This window comes from Anser cygnoides, chromosome 6 (genome assembly GCF_040182565.1).
Source record: "Anser cygnoides isolate HZ-2024a breed goose chromosome 6, Taihu_goose_T2T_genome, whole genome shotgun sequence".
In the NCBI taxonomy this organism is placed as follows: Eukaryota; Metazoa; Chordata; class Aves; order Anseriformes; family Anatidae; genus Anser; species Anser cygnoides.
Window position 1 is genome coordinate 41,006,804 of NC_089878.1, and position 18,352 is coordinate 41,025,155.

At 44.3% G+C, this 18,352-nt stretch overlaps 1 protein-coding gene across 8 annotated transcripts in view; it reads left to right on the forward strand.

Moving 5' to 3' along the window:
• LOC106043905 (polypeptide N-acetylgalactosaminyltransferase 13) overlaps window positions 1-18,352 on the forward strand; it is a 122,325-nt gene that overhangs the window by 86,651 nt on the left and 17,322 nt on the right. For all 8 annotated transcript variants that reach the window (XM_048081000.2, XM_066999164.1, XM_066999165.1 and 5 more), the window contains 2 exons: window positions 7,159-7,298; window positions 10,218-10,316. In XM_048081000.2, coding sequence (XP_047936957.1) covers window positions 7,159-7,298; window positions 10,218-10,316 — 239 coding nt within the window. The remainder of the gene's footprint in view (window positions 1-7,158; window positions 7,299-10,217; window positions 10,317-18,352) is intronic.

Below are 18,352 nucleotides of genomic sequence, written 5' to 3' on the forward strand. Positions count from 1 at the left end.
GGCAGTGACTGCTCAGGGAAGCTGGCATCGGGTTGAAAGGTCCCAAAATGTAGCCGTAGTACGGAGCACTTTTTGTTTTAGTGGAAATACTGCATTTGACAAGGAGCTTTGAATTTTACTTGGCAGGAGCCTAACTATGAGTCTGCAGAGTGATTACAGCCTAAAACTGTAAGAGCTCAATTCAGGAGAGTTAAAAAAAATATCTCAGAAATACTAGATACACTTCAAATGGGATTAAAGGAAATCCCTTTCTTAGAGAAGAAGAAAATAGATTAAGTTGTTCTGAAAAACAGTGGAGTTGCTGCGTACATATGGCCCACGTTCAAATCGCTGTCAGCGGTACTCTGAGACCCGCTTCATTTATGGTGAGGTTAAAATGGTGCCGGCTGATTGAGCCTGCAGAGGAGACTTTCCTCCTAAATCAGTACAAATCCGTGCCGTTTTCTGAATGCAAAAAATGCTCTTTCCTGCCTCCTTTGGAATACAAAGTACCCACAAAGCAGGATGGCTGACCTCGTGCCAGGAAGGCAGAATGTGCCCAAACGCAGCACCAAGTGGCGAAGCAAGGTGCGGCGTATTCATCTGTTTTCACCAGTTCTCACACTGTCCCTCCATATCAATCTCTCCTTGGCATCTCTAATGAAAAAACTACTAGCTTAATACTAACACATCACTATTAGTATATTTAGTAGTCAGTTTTCTGTTATTTTCAGTGTTTCGCATTAAAGTATCAGTGTAACTGATGTAAGTCAAGGGTGCAAGGTTACACTCTGGATAGTTCTTTGCTACTACCAACGTCTTTCTTCCTCATATGCAAAATGTACATCTTATTTTATTGTTTCCGAGACACCTAAATATTTAGGTGTATACCCAAATAGATTTGCACGTATGTGCCTCCTCAGCTTGCTCCGGTTACCTGCCATAGTATTCCTAGCAGCATTACTTACTTCTTTTTCTAGCTGTTCCAGCATATCTCATTCCACTCAGCCTGCGTATTTCTAAATGTAGGCAGTTATGTCAATTTATGCATTAAAATACTGTATCTAATCATTGAACGGAAATAATTATATGCTCAGAATAGGCCTGCATTTGCACAGTCAGCTGAAAAAGATAATGCACATAATAGTTTGGTTTCTCTGTGCACTCACTGCATTGCTAAACCACTTATCGTCTTAATAATCAGTTAGTATTCAATTCCCAAATACTAGCTAGTCTATTAAGGCTAAAATGCAAAGTTACATTATTTTTCATGCACTTTATTTAAGGCATTATAGAGAATTTAAATATAGTATTTTAAAGTTTTAATTTGGGATTACAAGATAAGTGCTTGTGTTTTACCGAGATTTACTCAGCAGATGATGTGCAATCCTCCTTTCAAGTGTAATTGTATAATTAGGTTGATAATGACTGTATCAATTTAGCAAGTAAGAGCTCTTGATAAACATTTTCACTCTTCCCTTACCGATTTAGCATTTTAGTGCTAAAGGACTGCCAGAGCTGCGAGTGCAGTCACTCCAAAATAAGTTCATTCGACCCGTGGCGTCACGGTGCCGAAGGGAGAGGTGCACGCTGCCCTCACGCACCACGTGCTGGCTCCAGTCTGTGCTGGCACAGGGATGGAGCCGTCGGGGAGAGCTTCGTGGGACGAGTGGTGCCACCTCACCCTGAGCCTGCCTGCCTGGGCCCTGAGCCTGCTCAGAGTAAAAATAATGGGGGAAGAAAAAAGGAAGCAAGTACAAAAAATATTACAACTCCTCTAGCATCACAATTACCAAAGGGGCTCTCTGGGTTCTTTGCTCGACCTCATCTTCCAGTCACTGCAGCTGTAGGGCTGCACGCATCGTGCGCCAGGGATGGAAATCCTCCTGGTCAGTCAGGCGTGGCTGTAGGCTAGGCAGTAATTCTGCCCGAGGCAAACGTAAATGTAGGTCCTCATAAGCAAAAAAACTGTTCCTTGACTCCAAATGCATGAATGTCTCCTGAGGTGCCTTGTGCAGGCCTTATGCAGATAGCAGCAGTACGGCTGCTGCAGCATCAAAAAATACCTTTACTCTGTTCTTCCTGTTAATTTTGCAGACACTGATGTTGAAGACCCAAATCATATTAGTAGTCCTTGCTTACTGAGCTTCCCTGAAAAAAAAAAAAAAACATCATATTGAATAGAAGCAATTGCATTGCACAATACTTCTCTTTATAGCATTATCCCGTTTCTAAACTGCTCACATAAAAATTACACTTGTCTGTGTACATACACACAGACGTTTTTTGCACACACGGGAGAGGAGATGCTGAGGCTGCGGGAGGGCTGAGGACAGCTGGGCCAGCCCAGTGCCTCCTGTGTGCCCGCAGGCTGCACAGCTCTGGGAGCGGGTTTGCCCCCAGCGTTGCTTGTAGGAGCAAAAGCTCTGCCTTGTGTCCTGTGTGGGGCTGCTGGCAGGTGAGTGTACTCCCAGTGCCGCGTCTTCAGCCTTGAGCCTTGGTTAGCTCACCCGGCCACCGGAATCGATCAAAGGTAATGGTCCAAAAAATAATAACGTTCTTCAGAGAGCATTTCATGTTCGAGAGTCACCAGAATAGCAAGTTACTAATGTAGAAAAAGAGCAGAAGAAAGCAAACAGTGGGTCGGTGATGGAGCAGTGGCACAGTAGGTGCAAGGATGACAGGAGCCTGGTCCCCCTGTGGGGTGTGGGAAGTAGCCACGGGCCGCCCGCCCGTGGCAGTGGTTTCCTCAAAATCTTCATTGCATGCCGTGTTTGAGAGTATGAAACAGCTGCATCAATGTATCTTAAATTGCTCACAAATTGATGCAAGACCTTTTCAGAGAGAGGCATTTTGTTGGTATTGTGTTTTTTTAGCTTTGCTTTTTGAGTAAGCACATTTCTTGGTAGTTTCACTTTTTGGTGAGTTATGCGTGTTGTTCTGGCAGTATAAATAAGACATCAAGGAGTTCCCCAGCCAACTTCATTAATGTTTTGGCTAATTAGAAAATGCATTTGTTACCAATTAACGTCTGCTTTTGATAGAGGTATAAAACGGAATTCCCTGGATTTTGGAAGCGTACAACATCACGTGCTATTTTCTGAGCTGTGTTATAAGCAGTGTGGAAAGCACAGCCAGAGCTGCCTGGCGTTCAGCTGTCGCCCTGGGCAGCTGGAGGAGGCGAACGGCTCCTCTGACGCCAGCAAAGCGGCGGTGGGGAAAAGGAAAAGGCAGCAGAGCATGCTGCAGACAAGCGTCCTCCCAGGCACTGGTTGAGCCACAGTGATGCAGAAAGTGGTGTTTTTCCAAAATGACTTGCGAGGGTTCTCAGTGCTTCTCTGTAACGTGCCCCAGGCATCCTGCTTTTGCAGACTTAATTTAGCACTTGGCCGTGTTTACCCCTGTGAAACATAATACAATTCCAAGTACAATGTTGGTAGTAAAAAAGCAAACATCATCAAATAAAAGCATTGCCAGCTGTGGAGTTTGCAGGTAGACCCGGTTCTTAGCTTTGTCATTTAAGGGAGGCACTGCAGATAGCGAGCTGCTGCTGTGCAATGCAGCACGGGTTTTCAGATCTGAACTACAGCCTAACATGCTTGGACTGGCTCCTCTGGTCCGTTGCTCTCCATTTGAATGCTCTGGAATATTGATTCAGTGAAATGTTTTCTCTTAGGCTTTTCAAGGCAGCAAAAGACAGCAAAAGCCTCATTTGGATTAAGTTTTCTAAGGGTTATTCTTACATAAAGAAAATGATTTCCAGTTCTGCAACTTTGTACTTCATTCCAGTGAATAGTTTTCATCTTTATCATCATGAATAAATGGCTTGTTACGCAGAAACGGTACCTTTAGCCAATTTCCAAACTATGTCCTTGTATACCAATTTACAGGGCATGACCATTGGAAAAAATGCAGGTGTAATGCAATTCTGCAGCCACTCAATTTGTTCCACTTGAAGCGCATCAGCCGGCCTGTTAATATAACCTGCTTCTTTCCTGAGAGGTTTGCTTTTCAACATTACACTTCCTTTGGCTTCTTGTGATGTTTTGTTTCTTTTTTGCATCCGAGAACATTTCACTTACATTTTCTTAGTTAAATGTAAGCAGACTTATTAGTCATTAATTATTTTTATATTTCCTCTGAGTCCCACTGATTATTTAGCAAGTAATGACACCGAATAGGTATTGATTCCTAATAGCTTGGTTTAAATCGAGCAGAAGGGGCTATGAAGGTTTACTGGAGATCTATACAAATTAGGTCCTTGCTGGAAGCAAGAGCGGAGCGTTTGGGCTGGCATCATGCAGCGTGAACGAGTGCTGCCTAAACAAGTCAGCCTGGCTCATGCAAGACGAGGAATGTCTGTAATGAAGGGGCTTTGGGAAAGGAGAACGCGTCGGGGTTGTGGTGGGGAGTATTCTCCATTTGGTATAGGAACCTGTGGAGAGGAAGGGAAGGGAGGGCTTCATTTGGAAGGGGCGACTCCTGCCTGTGTGCTGGGGAGCCGGGCACCACCACAGGGCACACGGCCAGGTCTTGTGGGATCCCCAGGTGTAAGAGCCTGGGGATAAAACTGCCCCACTGCGGTGGGTATGCCAAAGCCACCAAGGGCTCCCAATCTTTACTGCTAGGCTTCATTAACGTGTAAAACCAAAATTTGTCTTGCTGCCATTTGTTTAATTACAGAAAACTCAAGTATGAAGCTGAGTCAGATTGAGTGGAAAAAGGTTTATTGCTTTCTATTCCAGCAACACCAGGGCTGAAACAACTGTGGAATTAGAAATCCATGTAAGCCAAATAGAAACAAGGTGTTTGGTGAATCCACAGGGTTTTTCATTGAGGGGCAGCATTTCTGATTTGGTTTACAACCAGCGTATCAAAGTGTGCGTGTGCAACGGGGGAAGGCTGTGTTGTTTGTGATCTCAGAGCAGAACAGTGTTAATATCCTTTTTCCTCATGTTCAGCTTCATCAGATCCCCACAGTACAGAGCGCTATGCAACTCAGATATTGCTTTTCTCCTAACCCCTCCAGTGCCCTCCCACGAGGAAGATTAGCCTGATTAGAGGTAAGGACGGAGCAGCACGCGTGCCAGCAGCACGCTTCTCTTCCTCTGCAAGTGGCAGCACTCACAGGCCCCCACTCCCCTCTTCCCAAAAAAGCTCATCCTGAAAACATAAGAAAATGTAAATACAGTCTTTTTTCTGTAAACAAAGATGTGTCCAAGTTGCAGAAATCCTGCCGACAAAACTTGTTTAACAATCCAGTTTAAGTCTTCACTTTTCCACTGTCCCGTAAGTTACTATGATTTAAATATGGATAAGAGTGGCGTAAGTTAAATTTTTGTTAATAGCAATAAGTGGTTTTACTGTTGAGTACTGAATTTCTTTAGAGATGGTTATCATCTTGTGCATTACGGCGTGATTTCCTAGCAGAATATGCTGATATTCTTGAAGTTTCACCTCTAAAATGGTTTCAAAATGAGATCCCATAGATAAATGGAAAGTAGAAGATGATGGAAATGCAGCATAGATTTCAGGTATAAATCTGGTGGTGCCTTTCAAACTCTGATCTGAAACTATTTCTATGTAGCACTATCACTGTGGCTTGAAAACTGGCTGAGGACCAGTAAGCAGTCGTGTTATAACCAAAATAACACTGCGCTGAATCCGGATGCGCCGCAGCTGTGCAGAGTGCTTCTTTAAAGTAAAAATAAATACCTTGCTAAATATAGTTCAAAGTGAAGCCCAATAGGCTGAGGAACTGTTTCTAAAAGCCTAGCCCTGCTGAAGAAGCAGTGGAGGTACCTGGAGACTGGCCCTTTGTGCTGGTATCTTTGTGCTGAGCTCCTTCCTTCGCTGTCCTGTTCCTGCAGCGTGTCGGCCTTGAGAGGGGTGTTGCAGGCTGCCGGTTCACTTGTGTGTTAACCTCCGAGAGATGCGCAGACCTGCACAAGTCAGCCTGCTAGGAGGGTGGGAATGGCGATGGTATTTGCCTGTCATATGCCCTTCCGAGAAAGTGTTAAGAAGTTGAGTATATTGGTTGCCTTTCTTTGGCACCGGACGGGTACACCTGATGGGTTTCTTCTCCACGTAACGAGCTTCTAGCCCCTTTTTTAAGGAGCTGTTGGGAAGGCGTGGTGCCGAGCTGGCTCGCTGCGGGCTGCAAGTGCTGTGGGCAGTGCTGGTGCGCGCCGGCTGTCAGAGGGGGGTGTTTGTGCGCGATGCAGCCGTGTCTGACCTCGTTCGTGCCATCTCCAGTGTCTGGGGCGTGCAGCCCTGCCTGCGTGCTCCCACGTGCATTTCCACCTCCCTGGGCGCACGCACGCCAGCAGGTAAGTACGTGACTTGTCTTGCTGTCGTCTCAGCGGCACCGTATGTTCTGCTAATCCATATGGTCTAAATTAGCACGCAGACTGCCGCCCCCCTAAGGGCTTCCCAGCTGATTTCCCCTCTCCCTGACTCTTCATCTACGTTTTCTCCCTCTGTGCCCCACGTTTCCTACTGGTGGCCCTCGCACCACCCCTCGCTGGTGGCAGCAGGATGCTGCTGGGCTCGGGTCTGGCACCCGGAGATGGGTGCTAGGAAGGGTGCTGCTAGGAAGGGTGCTGGGGATCCCGCTTTGTTATCGGGGCACAGCACCTTGCAAGGAGGAGTGGCGGGGTCCTGGGAGAGGGAGCTGGAAAAGTTCAGCCAGCGTGCTAATGGACCACGGGGGTAAAGGTGTTCATGGACAGGGTTTTCTTTCTGTGAGCATCAAAGTGAGTAAACAGGGTATAGCGTTTTTTAAAAGGGGATCTTGAATTAATCACTATTTGGTCTGAAATTCTTGGATTACATACATCTGAACTTTGGTCCTAAATGATTAATGTCTTGGGATACAAAGGAATCAAGGAATTCAGTGGTCTTTGCTTTCTGGATTGGAAAATTATCGGAAAAAGAAAAAATGTAATTTTTTCAAGAGTTTCAATCTTGCTAAATTAATTATTTAATGCTTGTAAATATCTGTGGTGTAGCAGCAGTGCATGTATTCACCCAGTGCTGTATTATAATTTCAGCAAATGGCCCTTGGTAAGAAGGAAATTGTTAAAAAAAAAAAAAAAAAAAAAAAAGAAAATGATCAGTGATGTCTTCTTTGTAGCTTTGCAGGAACCGCGCTTTGATCATGTCTCTTAACAATTTCAGGTGTCGTTAAGGTGGATTATGGTGACGTGTCGGTCAGAAAAGCACTAAGAGAAAACCTGAAGTGTAAACCCTTTTCGTGGTACTTGGAAAACATCTACCCCGACTCGCAGATCCCGAGGCGCTATTACTCTCTTGGCGAGGTAGGAATTACTCATTTATTATGCTGAATTAAACAGTAAGTGTGCCACGCACGTGGCGAATCACTGGGAAGGTGAAGTGGCTTTGGAGAAAGAATTAAAGTGCTTGTGTGCATTCTCTGGATCTTATTCACCTTTTATTTTGAGCAGGTTATATATATGCAAAATCTTTTTTAAGGGGGTATTGCTGTTATGGAAGTGTTCACCATTAAAAATCCATCTTTTAAATTAAGTTGCGTATCGGAAAAACAGGGTTTGTGATTAATGTTTTCAAATGATTAAATAATGTGGAATAGTTGAAAAAGCTTTCCATCATCATTTATCACTTATATGTAGAATAGAAAGTAAGCTTCTTTTTGCCCCCCTTCTTTTTCTCTTTTTTTTTTTTTAATGAAATGTGGTTGTTCATTGATACAATGTTTTCTGTCTAGGCTGCCTGGAGCTGAATATCACAGGCATTCCTAATAATCTGATGATTTGAGTACTACCAAGAACCGAAGGCTCTTTAAAATTCAGATAATTTGCTGTTAAAAATATTCTATTGAGTTGTATCTAAGCTGACTTCTGAAAGCTCTTGAATGCTTTGATTTAAAGGTAGCTACTGATAGAATAGCAATCAAAGGAGCAAATGGCTTTATTGCATCCAGGAAAGTAATTTGCTATTGAAACTTGCAATTGTAGTGAAAAATAAAAGCCACAGTAGGGTTTTGAGTTTAACTATGACAAAATAAAGTGAAACATGGGTTTACAGCAAGGAAAGAACTCATCTAACAAGTGTCAAATAATAAGGATTTGTACAGTATTGTCAGACTGGAAAAATAAAAGTATGAGGAAGTAATACAATAGTTATTAAAACACCTTATTTTTAACAACACAGCCTCAGTTTCTATGGAAACAGGCATTCAGGCAGGATCTATGAATTAAAACTCATGCTTGACTGTTGCAGCCGCCGACTGCCAGTTGAGCAGTAAAGTGGATTTTTACACCTAAAACTCCAGTCCCCTAATCAGCAGTAATGGAGAATTTTAAAAACATCTGAGGTGTATTCTCAGAGTAGTTTTCCTCTCTTCCAGCGGCGAATTGAAATATGACTGTTGCTTTTATAAACTAAGTGCACAAATTTAAAATGAAATTTCCACAGTGTGGAGCTGTACGGAACTGAAGTTCTTCGGTAGCTGGTGCAGCTTTTTCATCTGAGACTTGCCAGGCAGATCCTGAAGGCTGCCAGGTCTTCATTTGCAACTAAATTTTCCCTTCAGTTAGAACATAACCTACATGCAGTTACTGCGTTAGATTTGAATTTCCTAGACGAACAAAAATATGCCTCAGATAGGGCATAAGCTTTTGGCAAAATGTGGTGAATGCTGAATATGCTTTTTTGTATTTTACTCATTTCACGTTGTAAGTGAATAGAAAGTAAATGCAAGACAATTATTTTGTAAAGCTGAGACATAATAATCATAGAGGACTTTTCAAGTCACTTTTCATTTTAGCCCTCTGCTTTAATGAATCAAGGGGTTGCAAAAAAAAATACCTTTGTCATGAAAACACTTGACTGTCTATTTCTACAAAAAGGTGATTTAAGAAAAAGAGGCTTGACTGCAGCTTTTCATGAAAACGAGTTTGAGAAAATTGAAGTAGCTCCATAACATGTGAAACGAATGTTTCAAACATTTCACACTTTGTTGTGAACAAAGATGAAGTTCAGGCATTTTTCTCGTTTACCCACAGTTCAGGATTGGAATAGTGTCCAATTCCCCGATTTGTGATGCTTTTTAACAAGGAAAATTCCTGCTAGTCTCAGCTGGGCGAATGAGCTGACTGCCAGGATTATTTCTTTACGAGCTGGCTCGTTCGTCCCCACTGCGGCTACGGGGGCATGGGTTTGGGGAGCTGATGGGCAGCGGTGGGGTCCGTTGGTGGGTTACCGGCTGGCAGCCCAGGGCTGGAAACCGTGGGTCACAGCAGTCTCCCGAGGGCATACAGCCCTGCTGCTGGCTTCTCTCGGGGGATCAAGCAACGAAGAGCGCGAGCCTCGAGGGATTATTCCCCAGCAGAAGGCGGTGCGATTTCGGTCTGATCGATTACAGTGCTGGAGCAGGTGAAGGAAGAAGCGGCCGCGTGAGCACTATTTCGCAATTCACTGCCGTGCCTGTTAAGCCTCTGAAAGTGGCGCTGGGAACTGGAGATGATTGAGACGTGCGCTAAATGCCATGCAAGTAGTTTCAGAGTACAGTTTCACACCAGTTTTGCCAAAGCACCGAGGCCCAAGACGTGTCTTGACCTTCCTCCCATTAGCAGGAAGATCGCCGCGTGCTGTTGGCAGTGGCAAGGAGCAGGGCCCCCTGTTTGTGCAGCCCTCCTACAGGAGGGCTGGGCTCTGAGAAGAACATTTTATTGATGAACATTGGCAGTATCAGTAGGTGACAGCACCGTACTTGTTAGAGCAGAGGAGGGAGAAGGTGCTCAGTCAAGAAGCTGCCCGGCAGCCCCTGCTCGGAAGGAGTCAGACACGAGACACCGAGACACTGCTCACACTCAGTTTGTCTGTCTGGGGACAGGCTCGGCCCTGCTGGAAGGAAATAAAAACTCGTGTCTTAGGCAAACCACTGCGTTTGCATCGTTAAGCATATTTCACTTGTTAACAAAACAGCACAGGGCACCGGATGAGATGCGGCTTGAATGCCGTTCATCCTCTCACTTACTATGTAATTTAAAACCTCATTATGGTTTTTGTAATTATTTCATATTCTTTTGGGAGTGTGACATGCTTACCAATTGCAAGTTGAAATGCATTCATATAGCTGAATGCATAGATAATGTACTTTTCCTGCAGCCTACAGTTATGTAATTTTTTCCTGTGCAAATATGGCATTTAGAGATGTACTTTTTTACGGAACATTTCATCTCTTTTTTTTTCAGATCAGGAATGTTGACACCAACCAGTGCTTAGACAACATGGGCCGCAAGGAAAATGAGAAAGTGGGCATCTTCAACTGCCATGGCATGGGAGGAAATCAGGTAAAAAAAGAAATGAGAAATAAATGTTAAAAAAAGTGGTTTTTGTATAGTAAATGCTTCAATCTGCTGCTGTGTAACCACGGGCAAAATAGTTATCTGGAAAAACTGGTTAGAATTCTCCTGGAGTAATGCAGGAGCTGCAGTTTCACCTGTCAGCATTCCTTTCCCTCTGCAGAAACAAGTGCCGCTCGTGTCGCTGCAGGCAGGTGGTTTGTGCTGGGCACCTGTGATGTGGTCGTGCTGGAGACACGTGGGCCCTCGGGCACCGCAGCTCAGGCATGGAAGTGCTGCATCACTACAAAAAAAGAATTGCAGCAATTAGCAAACATAGTGATGGAAGTTCCAAACTTTCTGAGATTTTGAGCTTCTTAGGCACTTTAAAGGTACTCAGAAAGCCACTGTTTCAAGTAACAGCTGCCCATTTTGAAAACATACCGGTTCACATCCATAGGTCCTGCATTTATAGGTCCAGAGAAGTATCTAAGTGAAGACATTGAATTTATTCCTGTTATTTAGAGGGCAAAGAAATATATTTAAAGTTTACAGATGCTAACGGTAAAAAATTTGCTCATGGATGTTAGTTTATTTGTTGATGTTGGGGGAAAATACATTTTTCAATGTAACAGGTAAGAATCTAGATCTAATCTAGATAACTCACCCCTGAGTCATAGCTGACTCTGTAGGTCCAGTGTCCTTTATACTTCTCACGTCAGCCGGAATCCACAGATAAATGGGTTGTGTACGCCTGCAGAAGGGACCCAGGGACACTGTTCCCCTGTGTTTGCGTGAACAACGAGCACTATCTGTGATCTGGTGGAGGTTTTGCTAGGAGTGCCTGACCTACATGCGGAACATTATGCATCCTTTCGAGCTCATACACAACCCCCATTAAAAGTTATCTCTATTAACTTCTGTTATAATGAGAAATTAGAACTGAGCTAAGTCATGTAAATGCTGGGGGCGGGGGGGCTGTACGGTTACAAAAATAGCTGAGGAACAAAACTGCTTCAGAATGAAAATGAAGCAAAAATAATACCTAGCTCGTTAGAGCCGAGCAAGATGCATGTGTGCTATCCAGCTGGAGGCACAGGCAAATATCTCATGGCTCCCAAAGTGGTTTAAAGGACTCGAGGATAATAAGATTCTAAAAATATGAACTTCTTTAAAAAAATAAAGAAAAATGACGTACATTGACTGAGGCCCCTCATTTGGGAATCGTTTTGAGATTACAGAACTGTGGAGGATTCCTTGTTATGTTGGCATGGGCATTTCTGATGGCCCTATTTCAGTCACCGGGTCACAACTGAGTTAGGATTACTGAGAGTCTCTAAAATAAACACTGCAAATCTAATGCAGTAAAATGTGACCTTAGAACTGTTTTCTCTGCTTTATATGGAAAGAAAATGCGAATGTCCTCAAAATCCTGTCTTCAAATCAGCTGCAGTGGGACAGGGCTTTCATGGCAAGAAAATTAGGTTTGGGCATCGATGCGTCACTTTCCCAGCACGGAGGGCGTGCACACCCGCCTGGTGAGGTTCCGGCTTTGTGGCATTTTAGAGGAAATTTATTCCATTCACTGGCCTGGCACTGGGCGAAACAGTCCTCTGTTTTTCCTGCCTGCAAGCATCCCGACGGGGCGATGTTAGTCCTTTACTGCGTTGCCATGGCAATGGCATCTCCTCCCGTGGATGTTCGGGGCGCTGCGCACAGCCGCCGCCAGACGCCGCCATCCCGCACGGCCCAGGGCACCGGGGCCATGTGGGTTCTCATATGGGTTTCCACGTGGGTTCCCACGCAGGTTTACCCGTGGGTTCCTACACAGGTTCCCATGCAGGTTCCTAAATGGGTTTCCCCGCAGGTTCCCTCCCAGGTTCCCACACGGGTTTCCCTGCAGGTTCCCCCATAAGTTCCCCCACGGGTTCCCACGTGGGTTCCCCCATGTGTGTCCAGGCTGTGCCGGGCAGCGAGGGGCCGTGGCACCGTTCCCTCCCCTTCTGAAGAGCAGACAAAGCCACAAACGAGTCCCCACCGTCCTGCATTTCCCTTAACAAGAAGCTTCACATCAACCAAAGCCCCACTGAAGTGACGGTCTGGGGGGATTTTTGCCATTTTTCCATGCAAATGGGGAGCATTTTATCCAGATCCGTTTTGAGTGAGTGGGGAATTGCATCCACCGGGAGTTTGCTCAGTGGTACCGTGTCTGGGGCAGCTGCTGCAGGCTGCCATCAGAAGGAGTCTGGTGTTTTATAGGGTTTAGTAAGCAGGCAAGGCGAGCACCACTGCCTTCTGGCAGTGCTTCATACAGAAAGTTCAGGCTCAGTACTCACTGACAATTAAAAAAACCAAAGACAAAAGCCCACGCTTGTTAGAGGTTTTTTTTGCCCAGTTAGCTCTAAGTAATGAGTCTTTCAGAAACTGTTCTGTTCCGTAGGTTTTTCATAGATTTTTCATTTTTTCCCCATTCACAGTAAACGTATAAATTTTCAAATGCCTCTCAAACGTGAGCACTTTGTGTAGCAGTATGTAGAAGATTTTTCGTAAAATCTCCCTCTGGAAGGATTTATTTGTATGCTGTGGTAGATTGCTTGTTGCTGAGGATAGGTAGAAGCATGTGAGCTGCCTGACTCTCGAGGCTGCCCTTACACAGCGATCCTCCCTCCTGAGGGCGTCAGGCAGAGATGTTTGCAGTGCGGACAACTGTGCCAGCAGTGGGCAGGGGCACCTCGAACCCCGAGCATAAGCCTTCTGGTGAAAGCTCCTGCTTTGGCCATCGGAAACACTGAAACACAGCAGCCATACTTCACGTTTTTATGTAGATAATTTATCAATGGCTGCAGCCATTCAGCAGTGCACCTAACAGCACTTCGGGCACAGGGTGCAACAGAACAAAACACTGAGCTCGGTGACAGCTGGGCGCTCCTTCGTGCTGCTGGTAGTGTTCTGCAGCTGGTCTCAAACCAGTCGGCTGCAGCCCGTCCGTACAGGGAGCGCTGGATGCATAAACACAGCGCCCATGAGAGGTTTCATGAGTGGAGTGCTTTGATTTCATTTCTTAATTGTAATATCTTAAATAAATGCTAGGTTTCTTAAATGGGTACCGGGAGGTAGCTTAGCCAGCCCTTCTTTGCTTTTCCTGCCTTTCTCACCTTTGGCAATCTCCTGTTTTCCCTGATCTTGATCTATGTGTAGCTTTTCATCCTCTAAACAAAACCGTCGTGAGCAAAACTAATTATTTCTGATATTTGGCTAGTGCATTTTGCTGATATATGATTCCCTTGCAGACTTTACATCATTCTTATGTATTGATGTTATAAACCTCTGGGCAGGAACTGTCTGACACTCTGGATTTGCTCAGGGTGCAGCACAGCAGAGCTCTCGGTGATCTCCAGCACAATCATAATAACTATGATTAATAGGGAACAAAGGAGCAGTGCCTGGCTGTTAAATAACAGCATCTTTTGTTTAACGCAGTCAGAATGAGAATACTGACTTATTTTTAGAGTCTACGTAAAAACTGAATTGCTTCTTCTTTAAATTGGCAGAAATAGTCCCCAGGGAATGGAGGAAAACTAGCAGTGGATGTATAAAATCGCAGCAATGAAGCCTGGGTAGCTAAGGTGCAGGATAGGAGCATTGGCTGTACCTGCTAGGAAGCATGAATTCAGTGTGGTGCTGCTTCTCGGGAGGAAGGGGGAGAGATGCTTCAGAAAGGCTCTGAGAAATGCTTTGCACTAACAGCTTTTGTTGCAGATGTGTAGGAAGCCATCCATTATGAAGTGACAGCAGCCTGAGAAACAAAACCAAACCAACAAAACAAACAAGCCAGCCACAGCCCTGCCACCGCCGTGGAGCCAGAAGTCAGCTTTTGTTGCGGTTTTTGTGCAAACTGCTGAATGCACTTGAAACCCCTGTGCAGTAACAGTGGTTAAGAAAGGACAAAAGATTCCCTCGTGGAGGACAAAGGGCTTGATATCAGGAAGCTGTGTTTGCCGCTCACACAAAGGGGTGATTCCACGTGTGTTTTCCCAGTGCCATCTTCTGAATCTGACACAAAGCCAGTTCCTTAGCAACCTGGGAAGCTGTTTCCTGCGGCACAGCTCTTCTGTGGCTGTCCCTGTCTCCAGTAGGCGCTGCCAGCCAGCACTCATTTCTGCAATTTTATTCATTCTTTCGTGCTCGGACCATTTAATGTAGCTGCAACTACTGATTTCAGGCTATGATAGCTGGTGGTAATTACAGTGTTGTCTTGGTCTGTGGGCCTGAGCACCAGGATAAATGAATTCTTGGCACTGGTGGCTGGAGGCAGAGGGAGCAGCGGAATAATTTTTGTATGAGCTTTCCCATGTGAACAAGTCGATCCTGGCTTGGCGGTGTTGGTACCACTGGCTGCTGCAGGTGACTGTCTGTGGGATGAGATGAGTTGCTTTCATGCCACTGAGGATCATCACCTAACCTGTTTTTTAGGGATAAAAGCTATCACTACTTCCAAGCGTAGGAGCAGCCCCACAGACAGCAGTGAGGTTAGGTTTATGCCTTCCTGATGGGACACAACTGCCTGGGTGGGTTGGTTTGGTGGTTGTTCGGATATCAGGTACCGTTAAGGTACCAAAGACTAAAGCCTGCTGCTTACATCATCTGGAATTAAAATAGGGCTGGATCCATCCAATCCCAAGGACTCCAGAGGAAGGGCTGGCTCGCTGAAGAAGCGCGTCTGCCCCAAAGCAGAAATTGCACTTCTGGACGAAGTTAGCCTCCTGTCTGACCAGTGCCCAGCAGTGCCCAGCTTCTGAGGAGGTGGTTCGTGTGATTAGACTTGATAAAGACAAAATTTCAAGTGAATGGGCAAAATATCTAAATCTTTTCTCCCCAAAGTGACATAAGAGGCAATGTAACTGTCAGAGTCCTGGATCTTTCTTGGACGGTAGTGCCGTCAGCATGAATTTGCGTGTTTTAGTAAGGTGACTTTTGGTGTTTAATGTGTAAACAATTCGAGGACAGGAAAAGTGCTTTCTTTGCAGCTTTTAATGGAATATTTTAAATCAATTATGAAAGGTGAAATCAAAATTTACCTTTGGGACCTCTGTAGATAATTAAAATGGTTGTCAGAATAAATTAGATTTTTCTGTACTTGGTTATGTCAGGTCTACAACTGTGTTTAGTGCTCAACAGACTTCTTCCTTGATTTCACAGATGCATCTGCCACATTTAGTTCCACATAATACAGTATAAACTAAAAGTTTATGAACAGTGTTCTCAACATGGGACTTCTTATGAGTTGACAAAATACACTAGCTAATTGTTTTCCAAATAAAATGTCAACTAAGGAATGGGAAAGGACAATATATATGTGGGTGTATATATATAAACAGCGACAAATTTGTATTGATTACTCGACTGATGGATGTCCAGCTAATAGTGTTGCTTGGCGCTTTATAAGCATCGAACAAATGAATTCTTTTCTCAGACTTTTATTGAGGGGGACACTTTGAAAAAGTAATAAGATGGTAAGTGGTACTTCAGGCACCTCTGGCAGCTCAGACTGGCCAGCGTCTTAGTCCCAAATGTAGGCTTTAGTGGGGTTTGGCTTTATAGGGCTTACATCTGCCCCCCAGCTTGCTGTATGGAAACATATTAATAAAGGGTATAAATGAAATAAAAAAACATAAGCTGACTCCTGTAAAACATGCTGTTGCTAATAAGCAATAAATCTGTCTATATCAGGATTGTAAGCTTTATTAAGTCAAGGTGTTGGTGAAAAATATATGGTTCCTTTTCGTTTGGAGCAGCTTCATAAAAAGCAGAAGAGAGAGAAATTTTCTCTGTGTATCTATATAGAAAATTACTATATCAGTTGTGAGAGTTTTTTGTGGGTTGTGACTCTGGAGATATTGCAGGGGCAAAAGAAGGGTTTTACCATTAGGGAAAGGACTAATTCAGGCACCAAGCCTTCTCTTCCATCGTGACGGTTCCTACTGGTTCCTGCACCAGGGCTCTCTCTCTCGCCATCTCAGATTTCCTTAACAAGAGTGATGGAGATACAAACTGTTCCAAAATCATCTTTTACCTCTTGTTTATCTTTATTAATGTCTACTTCGGTCATACTGGGGGCTTGCGTAGACGTGATGAGGATTAAGCCGTCAGGCAGCGAGGGCCCCCCAGCCAGCCCTCACAGCTTCCCCAGTTCCCGCCTGGCTCTGTCGGGCTGTCACGCATCGCTACTGAAAGTAGTTCTCTTAATAAAGAACGGGTGGCGTAATGCATGCTTTTTGTCAAATACAGTGCTGCTCAATATGAACAGGGCTGACTGAGTCCATGCCTGCACATAAGGAAGAATTCAAGGAGCCCGTACTATGGAAAGGGGGCGCGAGGGCTGGGAGCCCCTCACCGCTGCCACCAGCGGGAGCAGGCCGCGCGCCAGGACGGGCAGGTGCTGGCCCCTGCGCAGCCTGCCTGTTGGTAAACACATTGCAACCCGCTAAAAAGGCACCATAGCCGGCTGCTCGTGGGTCCGTAAGCAATGGGGAGTAAAGAGGCCTCTCTCCCTGGCTCCTGGCGCCGTGGTGGCGCAGCACGCTGCCGCCAGGCCCAACGCCTGCACAGCACCAGCGTGCCCCGCGTGCCCGCGGCACCTCCATAGCGCTTACGGTGCTGGAAGGCTGGGCTCTCGGCAAGGGGCTCTCCTGTCGCGCCCTGCAATGTGTCGGGTGAAATACGCTACTTAATTAGTGGTAAGATGAGACATATTGTTCCTCAGCCGCTATTTTTATATGGTGACATTAATATAATTATATCTATAATTAATATGGATGTTAGTAAAATGGTGGCCTGATAATTTTACATTGTCTTAATTAGCATTCATTTTTCTTTCTGAAGACTGCATGTTTTGCAAATCCATCTTCTGTAATCGTTAATTCAGACATCGCTTATACTTTCAAAAGTATAATGGAGCAGTGTATTGCAATTATCAAAGAAGAGAGGAAAAAGAAAGATGCAAATGGAAATACATTACAAAATCCAAGTATTTGCTTTCCATAAAGCACAGAAGAAAACATCTGCTATGTCTCTGAGGCTAGAAGTGTCTGATGCAAATATGTTTACTGTATAAAAAACACAACACAAATAAGTTGAAAATTAAAGTAGAAGTTGCTTCAGGATAAATGCTACTGGATAAATCTCTTAATAATTAGCATGGTAAAAGATAAACTATCTGCACAGTATATGCATGGAAGTACATGAGTGATTCCTGCAACCAAATTCTGCTATTTCAACTGAAAAATACTTTGTGCTACAAATGTTATCAGTGATTTTCAGATTAATAGAAAACTTGGCCATTTTTTTTTTGTTCCCCTTAGAGCATGAGAGCAAACAAATAATTCTGGCATTTTACCAGAGTAAGATTTTTGGTTGAAGGCACGTAAAAGAACGAACAAAGCCCCCCAAAACACTTTTTGTGTTGGATATTATGGTAGCATGGTAGCTGAACAGCTGCTTTAGATTAACGGTTCCTTTAACCCAGGCCTTCAATATTTAAACTACGTGACATCTTTCTCTGCCCAGTCTGGTCCTGAGCCAGTTTTGGCCAAGGATCGTTTTTAAGGATGTGACAGATTGGAGTTCTAATGCTGAGCGCTGCATTTAGTATGAGTAGCACTGCTGGAAAATCAGGGAATGTTTTACTTATAAATGAGCTATGTCTAGGGGGGATACATATCTCTCCCAACGCATAAGTATATATTTTTCAATAGATGCATATAGATATTACAGATTAATAGGAACACCAATAGTATTTTCGTCCTGACTTAGGTTGTTTATTAATTTATCTCAAATTACCATTTCTTGACTTCTGTGCTTATTATTCAAAAAATAACAATAATTCAAAACAATGTAGTGAAGGTGGATTTTCTGAGGCCATGATGGATGATCGAAGAAGGTTGCTTTTGATGCTACTGTGTTTTATTCTGAGAAGAATTTTCAGGTGATGGTATAAATGAGAAGTTCATGAACAGATAACTATTTTTTTCCAAAACCTTCAGATG